General features: G+C 41.2%; 1 protein-coding gene across 2 annotated transcripts in view; it reads left to right on the top strand.

Annotated features, from left to right (window-relative positions):
- The window catches only part of LOC115119272 (seizure protein 6 homolog), a 219,320-nt gene that overhangs the window by 164,939 nt on the left and 29,689 nt on the right, over positions 1-24,692 (top strand). For both annotated transcript variants that reach the window (XM_065000444.1, XM_065000443.1), the window contains exon 4: positions 12,845-13,037. In XM_065000444.1, coding sequence (XP_064856516.1) covers positions 12,845-13,037 — 193 coding nt within the window. The remainder of the gene's footprint in view (positions 1-12,844; positions 13,038-24,692) is intronic.

Below are 24,692 nucleotides of genomic sequence, written 5' to 3'. Positions count from 1 at the left end.
TAAACTCAGTGAAGTGACATTGAGACATATCTCTTAGGGGTTTTTACATGAGTAAACTCAGTGAAGTGACATTGAGACATATCTCTTAGGTGTTTTTATATGAGTAAACTCAGTGAAGTGACATGGAGCCATATCTCTGGGTTTTATGAGAGTAAACTCAGTGAAGTGACATGGAGGCATATCTCTGGGTTTTATGAGAGTAAACTCAGTGAAGTGACATGGAGGCATATCTCTGGGTTTTATATGAGAGTAAACTCAGTGAAGTGACATGGAGGCATATCTCTTAGGTGTTTTTACATGAGTAAACTCAGTGAAGTGACATGGAAGCATATCTCTTAGCTGTTTTTATATGAGTAAACTCAGTGAAGTGACATGGAGACATATCTCTTAGGTGTTTTTATATGAGTAAACTCAGTGAAGTGACATTGAGACATTTGTCTTAGGTGTTTTTAGATGAGATAACTCAGTGAAGTGACATTGAGACATTTCTCTGGGTTTCATATGAGAGTAAACTCAGTGAAGTGACATTGAGACATATCTCTGGGTTTTATATGAGAGTAAACTCAGTGAAGTGACATGGAGACATATCTCTTAGGTGTTTTTATATGAGAGTAAACTCAGTGAAGTGACATGGAGACATATCTCTGGGTTTTATATGAGAGTAAACTCAGTGAAGTGACATTGAGACATATCTCTGGGTTTTATATGAGAGTAAACTCAGTGAAGTGACATGGAGACAAATCTCTTAGGTGTTTTTATATGAGTAAACTCAGTGAAGTGACATTGAGACATATCTCTTAGGTGTTTTTATATGAGTAAACTCAGTGAAGTGACATTGAGACATGAGAGTAAACACAGTGAAGCAACATGGAGGCATATCTCTAAGGTGTTTTCATATGAGAGTAAACTCAGTGAAGTGACATGGAGGCATATCTCTTAGGTGTTTTTATATGAGTAAACTCAGTGAAGTGACATGGAGGCATATCTCTGGGTTTTATATGAGAGTAAACTCAGTGAAGTGACATGGAGGCATATCTCTGGGTTTTATATGAGAGTAAACTCAGTGAAGTGACATGGAGGCATATCTCTTAGGTGTTTTTATATGAGAGTAAACTCAGTGAAGTGACATGGAGACATATCTCTTAGGTGTTTTTATTTGAGAGTAAACTCAGTGAAGTGACATGGAGGCATATCTCTGGGTTTTATGAGAGTAAACTCAGTGAAGTGACATGGAGGCATATCTCTTAGGTGTTTTTATATGAGAGTAAACTCAGTGAAGTGACATGGAGACATATCTCTTAGATGTTTTTATATGAGAGTAAACTCAGTGAAGTGACATGGAGGCATATCTCTGGGTTTTATATGAGAGTAAACTCAGTGAAGTGACATGGAGGCATATCTGTTAGGTGTTTTTATTTGAGAGTAAACTCAGTGAAGTGACATGGAGGCATATCTCTGGGTTTTATATGAGAGTAAACTCAGTGAAGTAACATGGAGACATATCTCTTAGGTGTTTTTATATGAGTAAACTCAGTGAAGTGACATTGAGACATTTGTCTTAGGTGTTTTTAGATGAGATAACTCAGTGAAGTGACATTGAGACATTTCTCTGGGTTTCATATGAGAGTAAACTCAGTGAAGTGACATTGAGACATATCTCTGGGTTTTATATGAGAGTAAACTCAGTGAAGTGACATGGAGACATATCTCTTAGGTGTTTTTATATGAGAGTAAACTCAGTGAAGTGACATGGAGACATATCTCTGGGTTTTATATGAGAGTAAACTCAGTGAAGTGACATTGAGACATATCTCTGGGTTTTATATGAGAGTAAACTCAGTGAAGTGACATGGAGACAAATCTCTTATGTGTTTTTATATGAGTAAACTCAGTGAAGTGACATTGAGACATATCTCTTAGGTGTTTTTATATGAGTAAACTCAGTGAAGTGACATTGAGACATGTCTCATGAAGTAACATGGAGGCATATCTCTAAGGTGTTTTCATATGAGAGTAAACTCAGTGAAGTGACATGGAGGCATATCTCTTAGGTGTTTTTATATGAGTAAACTCAGTGAAGTGACATGGAGGCATATCTCTGGGTTTTATATGAGAGTAAACTCAGTGAAGTGACATGGAGGCATATCTCTGGGTTTTATATGAGAGTAAACTCAGTGAAGTGACATGGAGGCATATCTCTTAGGTGTTTTTATATGAGAGTAAACTCAGTGAAGTGACATGGAGGCATATCTCTTAGGTGTTTTTATATGAGAGTAAACTCAGTGAAGTGACATGGAGGCATATCTCTGGGTTTTTATATGAGAGTAAACTCAGTGAAGTGACATGGAGGCATATCTCTTAGGTGTTTTTATATGAGAGTAAACTCAGTGAAGTGACATGGAGACATATCTCTTAGATGTTTTTATATGAGAGTAAACTCAGTGAAGTGACATGGAGACATATCTCTTAGGTGTTTTTATATGAGTAAACTCAGTGAAGTGACATTGAGAAATTTGTCTTAGGTGTTTTTAGATGAGTTAACTCAGTGAAGTGACATTGAGACATTTCTCTGGGTTTCATATGAGAGTAAACTCAGTGAAGTGACATTGAGACATATCTCTGGGTTTTATATGAGAGTAAACTCAGTGAAGTGACATGGAGACATATCTCTTAGGTGTTTTTATATGAGTAAACTCAGTGAAGTGACATGGAGGCATATCTCTGGGGTTATATGAGAGTAAACTCAGTGAAGTGACATGGAGGCATATCTCTGGGTTTTATATGAGAGTAAACTCAGTGAAGTGACATGGAGGCATATCTCTTAGGTGTTTTTATATGAGCGTAAACTCAGTGAAGTGACATGGAGACATATCTCTTAGGTGTTTTTATATGAGTAAACTCAGTGAAGTGACATGGAGGCATATCTCTGGGGTGTTTTTATATGAGTAAACTCAGTGAAGTGACATGGAGGCATATCTCTGGGTTTTATATGAGAGTAAACTCAGTGAAGTGACATGGAGGCATATCTCTTAGGTGTTTTTATATGAGAGTAAACTCAGTGAAGTGACATGGAGACATATCTCTTAGGTGTTTTTATTTGAGAGTAAACTCAGTGAAGTGACATGGAGGCATATCTCTGGGTTTTATATGAGAGTAAACTCAGTGAAGTGACATGGAGGCATATCTCTTAGGTGTTTTTATATGAGAGTAAACTCAGTGAAGTGACATGGAGACATATCTCTTAGGTGTTTTTATTTGAGAGTAAACTCAGTGAAGTGACATGGAGGCATATCTCTGGGTTTTATATGAGAGTAAACTCAGTGAAGTGACATGGAGGCATATCTCTTAGGTGTTTTTATATGAGAGTAAACTCAGTGAAGTGACATGGAGGCATATCTCTGGGTTTTATATGAGAGTAAACTCAGTGAAGTGACATGGAAGCATATCTCTGGGTTTTATATGAGAGTAAACTCAGTGAAGTGACATGGAGGCATATCTCTTAGGTGTTTTTTTTTAGTGACATGGAAGCATATCTCTTAGCTGTTTTTATATGAGTAAACTCAGTGAAGTGACATGGAGACATATCTCTTAGGTGTTTTTATATGAGAGTAAACTCAGTGAAGTGACATGGAGGCATATCTCTGGGTTTTATATGAGAGTAAACTCAGTGAAGTGACATGGAGGCATATCTCTTAGGTGTTTTTATATGAGAGTAAACTCAGTGAAGTGACATGGAGGCATATCTCTTAGGTGTTTTTATATGAGAGTAAACTCAGTGAAGTGACATGGAGGCATATCTCTTAGGTGTTTTTATTTGAGAGTAAACTCAGTGAAGTGACATTGAGACATATCTCTTAGGGGTTTTTACATGAGTAAACTCAGTGAAGTGACATTGAGACATATCTCTTAGGTGTTTTTATATGAGTAAACTCAGTGAAGTGACATGGGTTTTATGAGCAGTAAATCTCATGGAAGCATATCTTTTTTATGAGAGTAAACTCAGTGAAGTGACATGGAGGCATATCTCTGGGTTTTATATGAGAGTAAACTCAGTGAAGTGACATGGAGGCATATCTCTTAGGTGTTTTTACATGAGAGTAAACTCAGTGAAGTGACATGGAAGCATATCTCTTAGTGTTTTTATATGAGTAAACTCAGTGAAGTGACATGGAGACATATCTCTTAGGTGTTTTTATATGAGTAAACTCAGTGAAGTGACATTGAGACATTTGTCTTAGGTGTTTTTAGATGAGATAACTCAGTGAAGTGACATTGAGACATTTCTTGGGTTTATATGAGAGTAAACTCAGTGAAGTGACATTGAGACATATCTCTGGGTTTTATATGAGAGTAAACTCAGTGAAGTGACATGGAGACATATCTCTTAGGTGTTTTTATATGAGAGTAAACTCAGTGAAGTGACATGGAGACATATCTCTGGGTTTTATATGAGAGTAAACTCAGTGAAGTGACATTGAGACATATCTCTGGGTTTTATATGAGAGTAAACTCAGTGAAGTGACATGGAGACAAATCTCTTAGGTGTTTTTATATGAGTAAACTCAGTGAAGTGACATTGAGACATATCTCTTAGGTGTTTTTATATGAGTAAACTCAGTGAAGTGACATTGAGACATGTCTCTGGGTTTTATATGAGAGTAAACACAGTGAAGCAACATGGAGGCATATCTCTAAGGTGTTTTCATATGAGAGTAAACTCAGTGAAGTGACATGGAGGCATATCTCTTAGGTGTTTTTATATGAGTAAACTCAGTGAAGTGACATGGAGGCATATCTCTGGGTTTTATATGAGAGTAAACTCAGTGAAGTGACATGGAGGCATATCTCTGGGTTTTATATGAGAGTAAACTCAGTGAAGTGACATGGAGGCATATCTCTTAGGTGTTTTTATATGAGAGTAAACTCAGTGAAGTGACATGGAGACATATCTCTTAGGTGTTTTTATTTGAGAGTAAACTCAGTTGACATGGAGGCATATGAGAGTAAACTCAGTGAAGTGACATGGAGGCATATCTCTTAGGTGTTTTTATATGAGAGTAAACTCAGTGAAGTGACATGGAGACATATCTCTTAGGTGTTTTTATATGAGAGTAAACTCAGTGAAGTGACATGGAGGCATATCTCTGGGTTTTATATGAGAGTAAACTCAGTGAAGTGACATGGAGGCATATCTCTTAGGTGTTTTTATATGAGAGTAAACTCAGTGAAGTGACATGGAGGCATATCTCTGGGTTTTATATGAGAGTAAACTCAGTGAAGTGACATTGAGACATGTCTCTTAGGTGTTTTTATATGAGTAAACTCAGTGAAGTGACATTGAGACATTTGTCTTAGGTGTTTTTAGATGAGATAACTCAGTTGACATTGAGACATTTCTCTGGGTTTCATATGAGTAAACTCAGTGAAGTGACATTGAGACATATCTCTGGGTTTTATATGAGAGTAAACTCAGTGAAGTGACATGGAGACATATCTCTTAGGTGTTTTTATATGAGAGTAAACTCAGTGAAGTGACATGGAGACATATCTCTGGGTTTTATATGAGAGTAAACTCAGTGAAGTGACATTGAGACATATCTCTGGGTTTTATATGAGAGTAAACTCAGTGAAGTGACATGGAGACAAATCTCTTAGGTGTTTTTATATGAGTAAACTCAGTGAAGTGAAATTGAGACATATCTCTTAGGTGTTTTTATATGAGAGTAAACTCAGTGAAGTGACATGGAGGCATATCTCTGGTGTTTTCATATGAGAGTAAACTCAGTGAAGTGACATGGAGGCATATCTCTTAGGTGTTTATATATGAGTAAACTCAGTGAAGTGACATGGAGGCATATCTCTGGGTTTTATATGAGAGTAAACTCAGTGAAGTGACATGGAGGCATATCTCTGGGTTTTATATGAGAGTAAACTCAGTGAAGTGACATGGAGGCATATCTCTTAGGTGTTTTTATATGAGAGTAAACTCAGTGAAGTGACATGGAGACATATCTCTTAGGTGTTTTTATTTGAGAGTAAACTCAGTGAAGTGACATGGAGGCATATCTCTGGGTTTTATATGAGAGTGACATGGAGGCATACTCAGGTGTTTTTATATGAGAGTAAAATCAGTGACATGGAGGCATATCTCTTAGGTGTTTTTATATGAGAGTAAACTCAGTGAAGTGACATGGAAGCATATCTCTGGGTTTTATATAAGAGTAAACTCAGTGAAGTGACATGGAGGCATATCTCTTAGGTGTTTTTATAAGAGAGTAAACTCAGTGAAGTGACATTGAGACATATCTCTGGGTTTTATATGAGAGTAAACTCAGTGAAGTGACATGGAGGCATATCTCTGGGTTTTATATGAGAGTAAACTCAGTGAAGTGACATGGAGGCATATCTCTGGGTTTTATATGAGAGTAAACTCAGTGAAGTGACATGGAGGCATATCTCTTAGGTGTTTTTATATGAGAGTAAACTCAGTGAAGTGACATGGAGACATATCTCTTAGGTGTTTTTATATGAGAGTAAACTCAGTGAAGTGACATGGAGGCATATCTCTTAGGTGTTTGTATATGAGAGTAAACTCAGTGAAGTGACATGGAAGCATATCTCTTAGGTGTTTTTATATGAGTAAACTCAGTGAAGTGACATTGAGACATGTCTCTGGGTTTTATATGAGAGTAAACACAGTGAAGTAACATGGAGGCATATCTCTTAGGTGTTTTTATATGAGAGTAAACTCAGTGAAGTGACATGGAGGCATATCTCTTAGGTGTTTTTATTTGAGAGTAAACTCAGTGATGTGACATGGAGACATATCTCTTAGGTGTTTTTATATGAGTAAACTCAGTGAAGACATAAACTCAGTGAAGTGACATGGAGGCATATCTCTGGGTTTTTATGAGAGTAAACTCAGTGAAGTGACATGGAGACATATCTCTGGGTTTTATATGAGAGTAAACTCAGTGAAGTGACATGGAGACATTTGTCTTAGGTGCATAACTCAGTGAAGTGACATTGAGGTGGGTTTTATATGAGAGTAAACTCAGTGAAGTGACATTGAGACATTTCTCTGGGTTTCATATGAGAGTAAACTCAGTGAAGTGACATTGAGACATATCTCTTAGGTGTTTTTATATGAGTAAACTCAGTGAAGTGACATGGAGGCATATCTCTTAGGTGTTTTATATGAGAGTAAACTCAGTGAAGTGACATGGAGGCATATCTCTTAGGTGTTTTTACATGGTAAACTCAGTTTGGAAGCATATCTCTTAGCTGTTTTATAGAGTAAACTCAGTGAAGTGACATGGAGACATATCTCTTAGGTGTTTTATATGAGAGTAAACTCAGTGAAGTGACATGGAGGCATATCTCTGGGTTTTATGAGAGTAAACTCAGTGAAGTGACATGGAGGCATATCTCTTAGGTGTTTTTATATGAGAGTAAACTCAGTGAAGTGACATGGAGACATATCTCTTAGGTGTTTTTATTTGAGAGTAAACTCAGTGAAGTGACATGGAGGCATATCTCTGGGTTTTATATGAGAGTAAACTCAGTGAAGTGACATGGAGGCATATCTCTGGGTTTTATATGTAAACTCAGTGAAGTGACATGGAGGCATATCTCTTAGGTGTTTTTATATGAGAGTAAACTCAGTGAAGTGACATGGAGACATATCTCTTAGGTGTTTTTATATGAGAGTAAACTCAGTGAAGTGACATGGAGGCATATCTCTTAGGTGTTTTTATATGAGAGTAAACTCAGTGAAGTGACATGGAGACATATCTCTTAGGTGTTTTTATATGAGAGTAAACTCAGTGAAGTGACATGGAGGCATATCTCTTAGGTGTTTTTATATGAGAGTAAACTCAGTGAAGTGACATGGAAGCATATCTCTTAGGTGTTTTTATATGAGAGAAATTGAGACAATCTCAGTAAACTCAGTGAAGTGACATTGAGACATATCTCTTAGGTGTTTTTATATGAGAGTAAACTCAGTGAAGTGACATGGAGGCATATCTCTTAGGTGTTTTTATATGAGAGTAAACTCAGTGAAGTGACATGGAAGCATATCTCTTAGGTGTTTTTATATGAGAGTAAACTCAGTGAAGTGACATGGAGGCATATCTCTTAGGTGTTTTTATTTGAGAGTAAACTCAGTGAAGTGACATGGAGCATATCTCTTAGGGGTTTTTATATGAGTAAACTCAGTGAAGTGACATTGAGACATATCTCTTAGGTGTTTTTATATGAGAGTAAACTCAGTGAAGTGACATGGAGCCATATCTCTGGGTTTTATGAGAGTAAACTCAGTGAAGTGACATGGAAGCATATCTCTGGGTTTTATGAGAGTAAACTCAGTGAAGTGACATGGAGGCATATCTCTGGGTTTTATATGAGAGTAAACTCAGTGAAGTGACATGGAGGCATATCTCTTAGGTGTTTTTATATGAGAGAAGACATAGCAATCTCAGTGAAGTGACATTGAGACATATCTCTTAGGTGTTTTATATGAGAGTGAAACTCAGTGAGAGTAAACTCAGTGAAGTGACATTGAGACATATCTCTGGGTTTTATATGAGAGTAAACTCAGTGAAGTGACATGGAGACATATCTCTTAGGTGTTTTTATATGAGAGTAAACTCAGTGAAGTGACATGGAGACATATCTCTGGGTTTTATATGAGAGTAAACTCAGTGAAGTGACATTGAGACATATCTCTGGTGTTTTTATATGAGAGTAAACTCAGTGAAGTGACATGGAGACAAATCTCTTAGGTGTTTTTATATGAGTAAACTCAGTGAAGTGACATTGAGACATATCTCTTAGGTGTTTTTATATGAGTAAACTCAGTGAAGTGACATGAGAGTAAACACATATCATGGAGGCATATCTCTTAGGTGTTTTTATATGAGAGTAAACTCAGTGAAGTGACATGGAGGCATATCTCTTAGGTGTTTTTATTTGAGAGTAAACTCAGTGATGTGACATTGAGACATATCTCTTAGGTGTTTTTATATGAGTAAACTCAGTGAAGTAACATGGAGCATATCTCTTAGGTGTTTTTTATGGTAAACTCAGTTTTATTTGTCTTAGGTGAGATAAACTCAGTGAAGTGACATTGAGACATTTCTCTGGGTTTCATATGAGATAAACTCAGTGAAGTGACATTGAGACATATCTCTGGGTTTTATATGAGAGTAAACTCAGTGAAGTGACATGGAGACATATCTCTTAGGTGTTTTTATATGAGAGTAAACTCAGTGAAGTGACATGGAGACATATCTCTGGGTTTTATATGAGAGTAAACTCAGTGAAGTGACATTGAGACATATCTCTGGGTTTTATATGAGAGTAAACTCAGTGAAGTGACATGGAGACAAATCTCTTAGGTGTTTTTATTGATGAGTAAACTCAGTGAAGTGACATTGAGACATATCTCTTAGGTGTTTTTATATGAGTAAACTCAGTGAAGTGACATATCTCTGGGTTTTATATGAGAGTAAACTCAGTGAAGTGACATGGAGCATATCTCTAAGGTGTTTTCATATGAGAGTAAACTCAGTGAAGTGACATGGAGGCATGTGGAGTTTTATATGAGAGTAAACTCAGTGAAGTGACATGGAGACATATCTCTTAGGTGTTTTTATATGAGTAAACTCAGTGAAGTGACATGGAGGCATCTCTTAGGTGTTTTTATATGAGAGTAAACTCAGTGAAGTGACATGGAGGCATATCTCTTAGGTGTTTTTATTTGAGAGTAAACTCAGTGATGTGAAGTGACATAGGTGATGAGTAAATCTCAGTGAAGTAACATGGAGACATATCTCTTAGGTGTTTTTATTTAAACTCAGTGAAGTAAGGTGTTTTTAGATGAGATAACTCAGTGAAGTGACATTGAGACATTTCTCTGGGTTTATAGTGAGTAAACTCAGTGAAGTGACATGGAGGCATATCTCTAGGGTTTTATATGAGAGTAAACTCAGTGAAGTGACATGGAGACATATCTCTTAGGTGTTTTTATATGAGAGTAAACTCAGTGAAGTGACATGGAGACATATCTCTGGGTTTTATATGAGAGTAAACTCAGTGAAGTGACATGGAGCATATCTCTGGGTTTTATATGAGAGTAAACTCAGTGAAGTGACATGGAGACATGGAGAGCATGAATCTCTTAGGTGTTTTTATATGAGAGTAAACTCAGTGAAGTGACATGGAGGCATATCTCTGGGTTTTATATGAGAGTAAACTCAGTGAAGTGACATGGAGGCATATCTCTTAGGTGTTTTTATATGAGAGTAAACTCAGTGAAGTGACATGGAGCATATCTCTTAGGTGTTTTTATATGAGAGTAAACTCAGTGAAGTGACATGGAGGCATATCTCTGGGTTTTATATGAGAGTAAACTCAGTGAAGTGACATGGAGGCATATCTCTTAGGTGTTTTTTTTAAACTAGTGAAGTGACATTGAGACAGTAGTTAACTCAGTGAAGTGACATTGAGACATGTCTCTGGGTTTTATATGAGTAATCTCAGTGAAGTGACATGGAGACAAATCTCTTAGGTGTTTTTACATGAGTAAACTCAGTGAAGTGACATGGAGGCATATCTCTGGGTTTTATATGAGAGTAAACTCAGTGAAGTGACATGGAGACATATCTCTGGGTTTTATATGAGAGTAAACTCAGTGAAGTGACATTGAGACATGTCTCTTAGGTGTTTTTATATGAGTCTTAGGACATTGACATTTTTTAGGTGTTTTTAGAGAGTAAACTCAGTGAAGTGACATGGACATTTCTCTGGGTTTCATATGAGAGTAAACTCAGTGAAGTGACATGGAGACATATCTCTGTTTTTATATGAGAGTAAACTCAGTGAAGTGACATGGAGACATATCTCTAGGTGTTTTTATATGAGAGTAAACTCAGTGAAGTGACATGTGAGACATATCTCTGGGTTTTATATGAGAGTAAACTCAGTGAAGTGACATGGAGACAAATCTCTTAGGTGTTTTTACATGAGTAAACTCAGTGAAGTGACATGGAGGCATATCTCTGGGTTTTATATGAGAGTAAACTCAGTGAAGTGACATGGAGACATATCTCTTAGGTGGTTTTATATGAGAGTAAACTCAGTGAAGTGACATTGAGACATGTCTCTTAGGTGTTTTTATATGAGTAAACTCAGTGAAGTGACATGGAGCATATCTTAGGTGTTTTTATATGAGAGTAAACTCAGTGAAGTGACATTGAGACATATCTCTTAGGTGTTTTTATATGAGTAAACTCAGTGAAGTGACATTGAGACATGTCTCTGGGTTTTATATGAGAGTAAACACAGTGAAGTGACATGGAGGCATATCTCTTAGGTGTTTTTATATGAGAGTAAACTCAGTGAAGTGACATGGAGGAATATCTCTTAGGTGTTTTTATTTGAGAGTAAACTCAGTGAAGTCACATTGAGACATATCTCTTAGGTGTTTTTACATGAGTAAACTCAGTGAAGTGACATGGAGGCATATCTCTTAGGTGTTTTTATATGAGTAAACTCAGTGAAGTGACATGGAGGCATATCTCTGGGTTTTATGAGAGTAAACTCAGTGAAGTGACATGGAGGCATATCTCTTAGGTGTTTTTTTAGTGACATGGAGGCATATCTCTTAGCTGTTTTTATAGAGTAAACTCAGTGAAGTGACATGGAGACATATCTCTGGGTTTTATATGAGAGTAAACTCAGTGAAGTGACATGGAGACATATCTCTGGGTTTTTTTCAGTGAATTGACATGGAGACATATCTCTGGGTTTTATATGAGAGTAAACTCAGTGAAGTGACATGGAGACATATCTCTTAGGTGTTTTTATATGAGAGTAAACTCAGTGAAGTGACATGGAGACATATCTCTTAGGTGTTTTTATATGAGAGTAAACTCAGTGAAGTGACATTGAGACATATCTCTGGGTTTTATATGAGAGTCAACTCAGTGAAGTGACATTGAGACATATCTCTGGGTTTTATATGAGAGTCAACTCAGTGAAGTGACATGGAGGCATATCTCTTAGGTGTTTTTATATGAGAGTAAACTCAGTGAAGTGACATGGAGGCATATCTCTTAGGTGTTTTTATATGAGTAAACTCAGTGAAGTGACATGGAAGCATATCTCTGGGTTTTATATTTAATTTTATTTTTTAAATTTTACCTTTATTTAACTAGGCAAGTCAGTTAAGAACAAATTCTTATTTTCAATGACGGCCTAGGAACAGTGGGTTAACTGCCTGTTCAGGGGCAGAACGACAGATTTGTACCTTGTCAGCTCAGGGATTCGAACTTGCAACCTTTCGGTTACTATATGAGAGTCAACTCAGTGAAGTGACATGGAAGCATATCTCTTAGGTGTTTTTATATAAGAGTAAACTCAGTGAAGTGACATGGAAGCATGAGCCCCAGTGTACGGTGCCAGCCAGGACAGCGGAGTCAATCACCACCTTCCGGAGACACCTGAAACCCCACCTCTTTAAGGAATACCTAGGATAGGATAAAGTAATCCTTCTCACCCCCCCCCCCTTAAAAGATTTAGATGCACTATTGTAAAGTGGCTGTTCCACTAGATGTCATAAGGTGAACGCACCAATTTGTAAGTCGCTCTGGATAAGAGCGTCTGCTAAATGACTTAAATGTAAATGTAAATGTAATGATGGTAAAACCTCAGTGAAGGAGGCAGACGGCTTCATCTGACCACATTTCTCTGTCACCCTGTTTACAAGTCTATGTACTTGTATGTATTGATGTGTGTCCTTTATTGAACTGGTCTCCTCTGTGTGTGTTTGTCCATGCAGGTGATGAATGTGAGCCTGTGGGAGGGGGAGCGGGTGACGTTTGAGGATGTGGGGGGAGGGGAGCCCTCTGTTCTGGCCAACGAGTCTATCCTGTTGAAGGGCCTGGTGGTACGCAGCTGGAGCAACCAGATCACCATTCACTTCCACAGCCAGAGACAGACCCAGCCTGGGTCCTTCCTGCTCAGATACCAAGGTAAGACCCGAGGGCAACCAAACGCTAAGCACTAGCACAACCACCAACCAAGCACCACACCACAGCACAGCACTAGACCATCAACCTAATCAAATACTACACAACAACAAACCAAGTTTCAGAATGTGAGTTGTAACCAATGTGAAGTGACAATATGGACAAGGCCTGAGAGGTTGATTTATCCTCTCCTCCAGCAGCCTCCTCCTGTACACTGGGGCTCACTCTCCTGTACACTGGGGCTCACTCTCCTGTACACTGGGGCTCACCCTTCTGTACACTGGGGCTCACTCTCCTGTACACTGGGGCTCACTCTCCTGTACACTGGGGCTCACCCTTCTGTACACTGGGGCTCACCCTTCTGTACACGGGGGCTCACTCTCCTGTACACTGGGGCTCACCCTTCTGTACACTGGGGCTCACCCTTCTGTACACTGGGGCTCACCCTTCTGTACACTGGGGCTCACCCTTCTGTACACTGGGGCTCACCCTTCTGTACACTGGGGATCACCCTTCTGTCTCCTGGGCTCACCCTTCTGTACACTGGGGATCACCCTTCTGTCTCCTGGGCTCACCCTTCTGTACACTGGGGCTCACCCTTCTGTACACTGGGGCTCACCCTTCTGTACACTGGGGCCCACCCTCCTGTTATCCCTTGTCAACATAATGTGCTCATGTTAGCCACAAAATAACACCGCTGTCAATTGGCAGTATAATCAGTTGGGGAAATTGCTGTGATGATGCTCTTCTAATTGTCATTGTCAGAAGGAGACTGCATGCAGTTATGAGCCCTGTTGCTTACACATTGTGGTGAAATAGAAAAGCAACTTTACAAATATTTTTTTTCAGATTCTTTTGTTTTTGTGAGTTAATGAACTGCGGCAGGTTTGTAAATGAGTAGTGCCATTCCGAACAATGCCTAGATTACCGGTTGAATAAGAATTGCATTTCCCGCTCACCCATCCCTCTCTGAATCATGCTATGCCCCCCCCTCTTCTTTCTCTCCTTCTCTCGTTTCCTCTCTCTCTCTCCTTTGCGAGTTGTGTGGGTGGTATTCACCACCCAGTGAGGGGGACCTTCATGGCTTTCTGTGGCAGGCTTTTGCTGCTCTATTAAATAGCATGGCAATCATACGGCAGGGCACGGCACAGCGCCACCGATAATAACTTTCTGCTTCTTTACAAAACTTCCAATTACCTGACACAGTGGTCCCCCCCACCCCCATCCCCCACCCCCACCCCCATCCCCCCCACCCCTCCTCTGCTCGACCTGTTTGATATTCCCTGAGCAGCGCGTCGTGCTGATCTGGGCTGGCTATATGAGGGTGGCCTCTAACTATTTTCCCCTGTCTGTGACGTACAGTATGGTGCATTCTGTAGCAGACAGAAATAAAATAACTTAGGGGAGAGTAATTTGATGACATCTGGTATGTTCATAGAGGGAATCTCTCTCTCTTTTTCTTTTTCTCTGACTCTTTATCTCCCTCTCGCTCTCTTCCGCTCTCTCACTCCCTCCCTTCCTCGCTCTCGCTCAATGTTAATAATAAAAAAAATGGTTCTCGGGGCATGCTGAGTAATTAGCATATAATGGGGTCACCTTAATCACAAGTGCATTAAATCTCAATGAAACACTGCCTGGAAACAAATTGACTTCCCATTAGAATACATCAAATTTAAGTTATGGATCCATAAATCAAGTAGTCAGCCATCTTTCTGCGTGCCTCTGGCAGAATGAGAGTTATCATACACTAAGACAGTGCTTGGTTAGGGGAATTGTTTGCTCAAATACCAATATTCATGATTTTCCACATACTTTGGCCTTTGCAGTTTTTTTCTTTTGGTATAGGCTGCCTATACAAGCTCTGAAGGCAAAACATTGCTCTTCTAATTGCTTTGGAGTCACTTTGAGGACATTGTCATGCTTTTAAGAGCATACTACAATGTTCCCTGTTAGTTTCCATACATTTCTAATCCAAGGAGGCTCTTGATTTGTTCAGAAAGATGTGTAATTTGATATTTAACACTTAAACACCAATGTCTATGTTAATAACATTTCAACTCAAAGTAAGATAAAGTCTGATTATCTGCCAGGTGACATAAGCAGGAGAGGGAGAGTGGTAAACATGTTCATTTATACACCATGACAGTTTTACGTGTATTGCGATGATTGCTCTGATATTACAATCTCTTTGCTCTGCAAAGCACCTTGTCTCGTAATGAGGTGTGGAGAATGTGATCAGACAACCAGTGAGCAGGAGACTGATTTGTTTTAAAGATGGAAACCAGGCTAGTGTCTGTGATTAAATCATGAATCATCATCATCTCCTCTGGCTGAGGTGACCGGTAATGAATTCATTACTGTCTTACTAGATCATTCCTGGAGGAAGATTGATCAAACAGTGAATTTGAGGGAACTAAAGAGCGAGTTGTGTTGATCATTGTGGGTGCTATGAACATTTGCTCAGTATTTATGAAGCACGCATATGTAAATGAGTTCTGTATTGGTATTTTTCATTTAAATCAACTGGCCTAGGATAATTGTAATGCTTGCTCTCCTGTCTTGTCTTGTCTATTTGCTATCACCATTTTGAGTACCTTAAATACTTCTCTCTCTCTCTCTGTCTCTCTCGCTCTCTTCATGTAGTTTGCTCTACATCATCATACATCGTTAGAGCTGTATGTTAGTCATCTAGTGTAGCAGGCCAGTTCTGAGCACCCATTACTGGCACAGTGTACTGTGGCTCTATTGGCATGGAAACACTGATGGATATCAAAGTTTCAGCTACCATCTCCCATTTGGCCAGCAGTCATAAGAGCAGTAATTACCTGTGGATACATTTTAAGCAGCAGGTACTGATATGGTAATATCACCATCATCTATCAGTAGAGATAGTCTTTATTTACCAGCTGCTCTGGGAGAAAGATCAATGAAACAAGAGGAAAACAAGAATCAAGTGGAGGAAAACACTCTCCACACAGATTTGGGATAAAAGTTGGTGATCAAGACCTTGTTCCAACACCTCCGCTTGGCAACTGTTTAGTGACAGCCTTTCAAAGACTTGGGAGAAAGTGTGAAACTCAGCACGAATCCTTCCCAACACTTGTTTCCCTTCTTTGTCTACTTTTATTCAAAACCACTATCTGAGAGTATTGGGGCATTATCATCATCATTGACATCAAGTTACTTGCCTGGTATTTAGAAGTTAAACACCTAAGAAAGTTAGAGAGGGAGAGAGAGAGATGAAGAAGGAGAAGAGCGAGAGGGAGAGAGAGAGAGCGAGTGTGTGTATGAGTGCCATGCGTGTATACACATACACAAGTTAAAGTGGAGGGCAGTCGGCAGAAACATGTCCCTTCCCAGGCTCCCCTCACATCTGGTGAAGTCTCACTACTGACAGTCACATCTGTCTGTGTCGTCCCCTCGACCCAGAGCTCCACAGGCTTCCTGCCACCTGGGGTACCACTCCAGCTCCAAGGGCTTCCTGCCCCCTCAATACCACTCCAGCTCCACGGCGCTATCTGTCCCCTGGGGTACAACTCCAGTTCCATGCCGCTCTCTGTCCCCTGGGGTACAACTCCAGTTCCACGGCGCTCTCTGTCCCCTGGGGTACAACACCAGTTCCACGGCGCTCTCTGTCCCCTGGGTTACAACTCCAGTTCCACGCCGCTCTCTGTCCCCTGGGGTACAACTCCAGTTCCACGGCGCTCTCTGTCCCCTGGGGTACAACTCCAGCTCCACGTCGCTCTCTGTCCCCTGGGGTACAACTCCAGCTCCACGGCGCTCTCTGTCCCCTGGGGTACAACTCCAGTTCCACGGCGCTCTCTGTCCCCTGGGTTACAACTCCAGCTCCACGGCGCTCTCTGTCCCCTGGGGTACAACTCCAGCTCCACGGCGCTCTCTGTCCCCTGGGGTACAACTCCAGCTCCACGGCGCTCTCTGTCCCCTGGGGTACAACTCCAGTTCCACGGCGCTCTCTGTCCCCTGGGGTACAACTCCAGTTCCACGGCGCTCTCTGTCCCCTGGGGTACAACTCCAGTTCCACAACGCTCTCTGTCCCCTGGGGTACAACTCCAGTTCCACGGCGCTCTCTGTCCCCTGGGGTACAACTCCAGTTCCACGGCGCTCTCTGTCCCCTGGGTTACAACTCCAGCTCCACGGCGCTCTCTGTCCCCTGGGGTACAACTCTATTTCCACGCCGCTGTCGGTCTCTCACACAATTGTTTATCAGCCCCTCCATTGCTTCCCCTCTGATGGTGCAAAGACTAGGCCAGATCAGGGCCAACCCAAGACCCATCCACACAGATATTACATATACAGTAGAACCATTCACACACATATTACATATACAGTAGACCCATCCACACACATATTACATATACAGTAGAACCATCCACACACATATTACATATACAATAGACCCATCCACACACGTATTACATGTACAGTAGACCCATCCACACACATATTACATATACACTAGACCTATCCACACACATATTACATATACAGTAGACCCATCCATCCGAACACATATTACATATACAGTAGAACCATCCACACACATATTACATATACAGTAGACCATCCACACACATATTACATGTACAGTAGACCCATCCACACACATATTACATATACAGTAGACCCATCCACACACATATTACATATACACTAGACCTATCCACACACATATTACATATACAGTAGACCTATCCACACACATATTACATATACAGTAGACCTATCCACACACATATTACATATACAGTAGACCTATCCACACACATATTACATATACAGTAGACCTATCCACACACATATTACATATACACTAGACCTATCCACACACATATTACATATACACTAGACCTATCCACACACTTATTACATTTACAGTAGTTTTGTTTAGAATACAAATTACACACTTCTCATTTTATGATTGAACATTCATGAGACTGTAGCCCACACAGATCAGATCAGTATTATCTGCATAGTTCTTGTAATTTAATGTGGAAAACAATATTCACGCTTCACTCTCCCCTGTTCCTCAGTCTCATGCCAAATGCTGCTGTTAGCCTGCCTACCAGGCATTACGTCTCTACTGCCTCTCCTGTCAACAAATACATCTCAATTAATCCACTGATGAAATATGGAGAAGGGCGGAGTGGTTGCCGAAACGATCAATAGTGACTTAACTCATTTTAGAAATTCCTGCCCAATTTCAGCGATACAGCGGTTATAGTTTTGGCACGCCCTCTAAGGTCATGTAAGACTAGATGACACTGGTTTTCATAAATAGTGTCATTGGCTTGAACCCACTATCTCTACTGACAGATAAATGTCAAAACAATTCACTGTAATTCAGAACAAACCATGAAGCTTCCAACAATTGACAAGAAGGTCACAGCAGTCTTCTATAGACAATGTGGGTCCCGAGACAAAACCAGTTGAGAACTACTGCTCTAGAAGATCATTTGAGGTTAAAAACAGACACTTTTCCATCAGAAAAAGGCCTTCAGGTCCAGCCTCCATTGCCATTGAACCCTGAATGGCAGTGATAATGCAGAACCATAATGATTGGGCTAATGATTACTTGTGGTGGACTAAGGTGTCCATTGTAGTGTATATGCGGTGAGTGATTAGAAGTACATAGTTAGACAAAAGGCCAACGGTGTCCTCCCATATACCATTTATGCATTTGATTATTGCAATCACACATAGGCCTATGTGGGCACATACACACATATACACTGAAATAAAGATAAAGACACAACTGCTTTCAGACAGCGACAAAGGGGATGCTAGAAGCTCAAAACATGAATCCTATCTCCACCACACATGTGCCTCTTCAAAGTTTAGTCTGCTCTTTCCTTAATTATATCCTAAACTCTCCTGGACACATCAATTCAACATTTTGGATTTGTAAAACCTGCATTTACTGAACCAGGGAATCAGGCAGGAAAATCTGTTTTTGAGATGGAATTGGAGTCTTTTCACCTACAGTTGAAGTCAGACGTTTATATATACTTATGTTGGAGTCATTAAAACTCTTTTCAACCACTCCACAAATTTCTTGTTAACAAACTATAGTTTTGGCAAGTCGGTTAGGACATCTACTTTGTGCATAACACAAGTAATTTTTACAACAATTGTTTCCAGACATATTATTTAACTTATAATTCACTGTATCACAATTCCAGTGGGTCAGAAGTTTACATACACTAAGTTTACTGTGCCTTTAAACGGCTTGGAAAATTCCAGAAAATTATGTCATGGCTTTAGAAGCTTCTGATAGGCTAATTGACATCATTTGAGTCAATTGGAGGTGTACCTGTGGATGTATTTCAAGGCCTACCTTCAAACTCAGTGCCTCCTTACTTGACATCATGGGAAAATCAAAAAAATCAGCTAATACCTCAGAAAAAAATTATAGACCTCCACAAGTCTGGTTCATCAATTTCCAAGTGCCTGAGGGTACCACATTCATGTGTACAAACAATAGTACACAAGTATAAACACCATGGGACCACGCAGCTGTCATACCGCTCAGGAGGAGACGCGTCTGAATGAACGTACTTTGGTGCGAAAAGTGCAAATCAATCCCAGAACAACAGCAAAGGACCTTGTGAAGATGCTGGAGAATACAGGTACAAAAGTATCTATATTCACAGTAAAATGAGTCCTATATCAACATAACCTGAAAGGCAGCTCTACAAGGAAGAAGCCAATGCTCCAAAACTGCCATAAAAATCCAGACTATGGTTTGAAACTGCACATGGGGACAAAGATCGTACTTTTTGGAGAAATGTCCTCTGGTCTGATGAAACAAAAATAGAACTGTTTGGCCATAATGACCATCGTTATGTCTGGAGGAAAAAGGGGGAGGCTTGCAAGCCGAAGAACACCATCCCAACCGTGAAGCACAGCATCATGTTGTGGGGGTGCTTTGCTGCAGGAGGGACTGATACACTTCACAATTTTCACATCATGAGGATGGAAAATTATGTGGATATATTGAAGCAACATCTCAAGACATCAGTCAGGAAGTTAAAGCTTGGTCGCAAATGCATCTTCCAAATGGACATTGACCCCAAGCATACTTCCAAAGTTGTGGCAAAATGGTATAAGGACAACAAAGTCAAGGTATTGGAGTGGCCATCACAAAGCCCTGACCTCAATTCTATAGAACATTTGTGGGCAGAACTGAAAAAGCGTGTGCGAACAAGGAGGCCTACGAACCTGACTCAGTTACACCAGCTCTGCCAGGAGGAATGGGCCCAACCTATTGTGGGAAGCTTGTGGAAGGCTACCCGAAATGTTTGACCCAAGTTAAACAATTTAAAGGCAATGCTACTAAATACTAATTGAGTGTATGTAAACTTCTGTGTCATGACCTGACCTGAGATATCTCTGTTTTCTTTATATTTTCTTTAGGTCAGGGTGTGACTAGGGTGGATACGCTAGTTTTTGTATTGTCTAGGGTTTTTGTATGTCTACGGTTTTGTAGGTATAGGTATTTGTATATTTATGGTGGCCTGATATGGTTCCCAATCAGAGGCAGCTGTTTATCGTTGTCTCTGATTGGGGATAATATTTAGGTAGCCATTTCCCATTTGGTATTTGTGAGTTCTTGTTCTATGTTTAGTTGCCTGTCTGTACTATTAATATAGCTTCACGGTTCGTTTTGTTATTTTGGTTAGTTTGTTCAGTGTTCATTCTTATAATAATAAAGAATGTACGCATACCACGCTGCGCCTTGGTCCGATTCATATGACGAATGTGACATTCTGACTCACTGGGAATGTGATGAAAGAAGCCAAATCTGAAATAAATTAATCTCTCTACTATTGTTCTGACATTTTACATTCTTAAAATAAAGTGGTGATCCTAACTGAGAGCATTTTAGATTGACATTAATTAGTGTGGCTGATGTGTGTGTGGTGGCAGAGGGAGCAGTGGGATTGAAGTGGAGTGTATCTCTGTCAAACTCTTTCAAACGTGGCCTTGGTCCCTTGTGGCCGTCTTCAGACACTTCACATCACAGCCACCAGGCAGTATGTTAGACAAGCGTCCCCCGACACCCTGTCAGACACACGTCAGAAATGCTGCCACTGGACGACGCAAGATTAAGACCCACTGGCCCTCAACACCAACCTTTGTTCTCTCGTCTAGTCCTCTCTCTTTCTCCTCTCCGTATTGCTCTCTCTCTCTCTCTCTCTCTCTCTCTCTCTCTCTCTCTCTCTCTCTCTCTCTCTCGGTGCATGCTGGGTGTTTTTGGAGTTTGAGTGTTTGGTGTGGAAAGCTCTATCCTAACTAACTTTCTTGATTCTTTTCTTTACATGTTATTTTCTATGGTGGAGGGTTAATGCAATATTTGTTTTTAGCGGTATCCAAAGTTTTTTTTTCAAAGTTAGGGTGGAAGAGGACAGAGTAACTTTCCGGGGGGTGGAAGGTGTAGTGTGCGCAATGGCTTCTCAGCCTAGCGCGGACGAGACGCTGTCGATACAGCATGGATTCAGGTGTGTTCCTGAGAACGGAGTTAAGGTGGAGGAGGTTCTGCTCGCGGTCGGTGAACAGGTAGGAGCTGAGTTTATACATTCTGCTTCTAGAATGAACAAAGCTGTGGTTGTGTTCATGAAAAGGGCAAATTTGGTCGGTAGGCTAATTGCTAGCGGAATATTTGTAAGAGATGTGTTGGTGTCAATTTCACTCTCTCTACCCCTTCAACAAGAGTTGTAGTGGCAAATTTGCCTCCGTTTATTACGGACGATCAAATTAGGAAAGAGCTGAGTCGTTTTGGTAAGTTTGCTAGCGGTTTCCGTGTACTGTCAGCAGGTTTTCAGGCAGATGCCGTTAAGCACGTTGTTTCGTTCAGGAGGCAAGTGTTTATGTTTCTGAACAATAATGAGCAACAGCTAAATGTGCATTTCAAAGTGAGGCATGGGGAGGGGCTCTATGCAGGTTTTGCCAGCACAGATAGTCTACGGTGTTTTGAATGTGGGGATTTGGGGCACAAGAGCTTTGCGTGCCCACATAAAGGCCATAGACGGAGTGAGGGTGCAAGTGGGGAAATCGAGGTCAAAATGCAGGGGGTAAGGAGATGCAGACAGCAGAGGCTGGGCCTAGTCAGTCTAGAGATGGTGGTGTAGATGAGGCTGGGTCTAGTCAGGCTAGAGATGGTGGTGTAGATGAGGCTGGGGCTAGTCAGGCTAGAGATGGTGGGGTAGCTGAGGCTGGGCCTAGACATGCTATGGAGGGTGGTGCAGATGATGCTGGGCCTAGTCATGCTATGGAGGGTGGTGTAGCTGAGGCTGGCCCTAGTCATGCTATGGAGGGTGGTGTAGCTGAGGCTGGCCCTAGTCATGCTATAGAGGGTGGTGCAGATGATACTGCGTCTAGTCAGGTTATTCTAGTGGATGAGGAGAGTATAGTGGGGAAGTGTAAGAGATTAGGGGGGGAGGAGGAGGGTGTCAAGAGGAAAAGGAAAAAGGATGTGGATAAAGGTACCATGGAAATGTTGCCTGTTGCTGTGGGTGAGGCCCTAAACAGAGAGAAAGGGCAGGTGGTCAGGGTGGGAGATAGAGAAGAGGAGGAAAGTGAGTCTGAGGAAGAGGATGAGGAGTTATTTTTTCAGACTCCTCTTCAATTGGCCCGGAGCTGACAGCCAGTCAACCAGAGGGGTCTAAGTACACGTTGAGAGAACTGACAAGGTTCCTGAATGAGACTAAGGGGAAAAAAGTTAATCTTGAGACTTTTTTTCCTGATCCTAGAAAGTTTGTAAGATCAGTACAACATGCTATGAGAAATGAGGGGCATGGTGCCCTCTCACCCAGGAAACGGTTTAGGTTGAGGAAGTGGGTCACAATAGTGCGTAAAGGTTTACCTTCAGACACTGTTTAAATGTTTAATTTCTTACTGACACTGGGGCTTTTTGAGCTTTGCTATTGGTCTATTTCTCTGCTGGCTTTTCTCCCACTTCTTATGGAGACTCTTCGGGTAGGCTCGCTCAATATAAATGGCGCCAGAGATGCGGGAAAGAGGAGTGTGTTGGGTGAATATGTAAAACAAAAAAAAAGTACAGGTGTTGTTTCTGCAGGAGACTCATAGTGATGTGGTGAATGAAGTTGATTGGGGGCTCTGGTGGAAAGGGGCAAGTGTGTTGAGCCATGGGACAAATCTTAGTGCAGGGGTGGCAGTCCTTTTGCACCGGGTCTGGCTGTAAAAATTTGCTCCTCAAAGGAGGTGTGTAGGGGTAGGTTGCTTGTTGTTAAAGCAGAAATTAACAACATGGTTTTTGTCTTTATAAATGTGTATGCGCCTAACACAGGGAGAGAAAGAGGGGTTCTATTTGGGAGTCTTAGACAGGAACTCTCACAAGTAGCGCCTGAGGAGACGCTGGTGATCGGAGGTGACTGGAACTGTACAATGGATTTTACAAAAGATAGAAATGGGGAAGAGCCTCATTCAGTGTCAGTGGGAGTGTTAAGGGACATCTTTAATCAGTTTGACCTAGTGGATGTTTGGAGAACTAAACATCCAAACACAAGACAGTATACGTGGGTGAAGGTTTTTGGGGCTAGGGTGAGTGCAGCTCGACTTGATCGTTTTTACATGTCCAGGAATCAGAGCAATAGGCTGCTGGGTGCTACCATTCTCCCAGTGGGGTTTTCGGATCACCACATAACCATGGCTCGGCTGTCTATTTCACCAGGGCCCCGGCAGGCATCTTATTGGAAGTTCAATGTAAAGCTCTTACAAGATGCCACCTTTTGCTCAGGTTTCCAGACTTTTTGGGAAAGATGGGGGCAGCGAAGAGAGGAGTATGAGTCTCTGAGTCAATGGTGGGATGTGGGGAAAGTGCAAATTCGGCTTTTACACAGCTCTCTCATCCTCAGAGGCTAGGAGAGTATTGGGGGAACTAGAGCGGTGTATTAGTGAGATGGAGGTAGAGATGGTGGGGCAAGGCAATGTAGGCCTCCAGGCTAACTTAGCCGAATTACGTAGGGACCTGGGCAGTTTTTTCCAGGTTAAAGCAAAGGGAGCACTTGTAAGAGCTAGGTTCTCCATGCTCAAGGAGATGGATGCTCCCAGCTCCTTCTTCTTTGGTTTGGAAAGACAGAGCAGTGAAGCCAAGGGTATGCATTGTCTACGGCTGTCTGATGGGAGGGTGACCTCTGTGGTGGGGGAGATGCGGGAGCGGACTGTGGAGTTTTATACTGAATTGTATAGGGCAGAAATGTGTGATCCTATGTGTGCTCAGGTCTTGTTCGAAGGACTCCCTAAGCTCTCTCGGGCACAGAGGGATGAAATGGACATTCCTCTGTTGTCACATGAACTGGCAGAGGCAGTAACCCAGATGTCCCCGGTCGTGCACCCGGGGTCGATGGACTTCCAGTGGAATTTTACAAAAATTCTGGGGAACAATTGGACAGGATTTCTTTTGCGTGTTGCGTGAATGCGTCGGGGTAGGAGAGTTGCCGATGAGCTGCCGTCGGGCGGCTCTGACTCTCCTGCCCAAAAAGGGGACTTGTGTGAACTTAAGAACTGGAGGCCTGTGGCATTACTCTGTGCGGACTACAAGATTTTTGCCAAGGTCCTCTCTAACAGACTGAAGTCCCATCTGGACTCTATAATACACAAGGACCAGACATATTGTGT

This window comes from Oncorhynchus nerka, linkage group LG14 (assembly GCF_034236695.1).
Source record: "Oncorhynchus nerka isolate Pitt River linkage group LG14, Oner_Uvic_2.0, whole genome shotgun sequence".
Taxonomy (NCBI): domain Eukaryota; kingdom Metazoa; phylum Chordata; class Actinopteri; order Salmoniformes; family Salmonidae; genus Oncorhynchus; species Oncorhynchus nerka.
The sequence above is the reverse complement of the archived record's forward strand: the minus strand, read 5'-3'. Positions and strand labels throughout refer to the sequence as shown.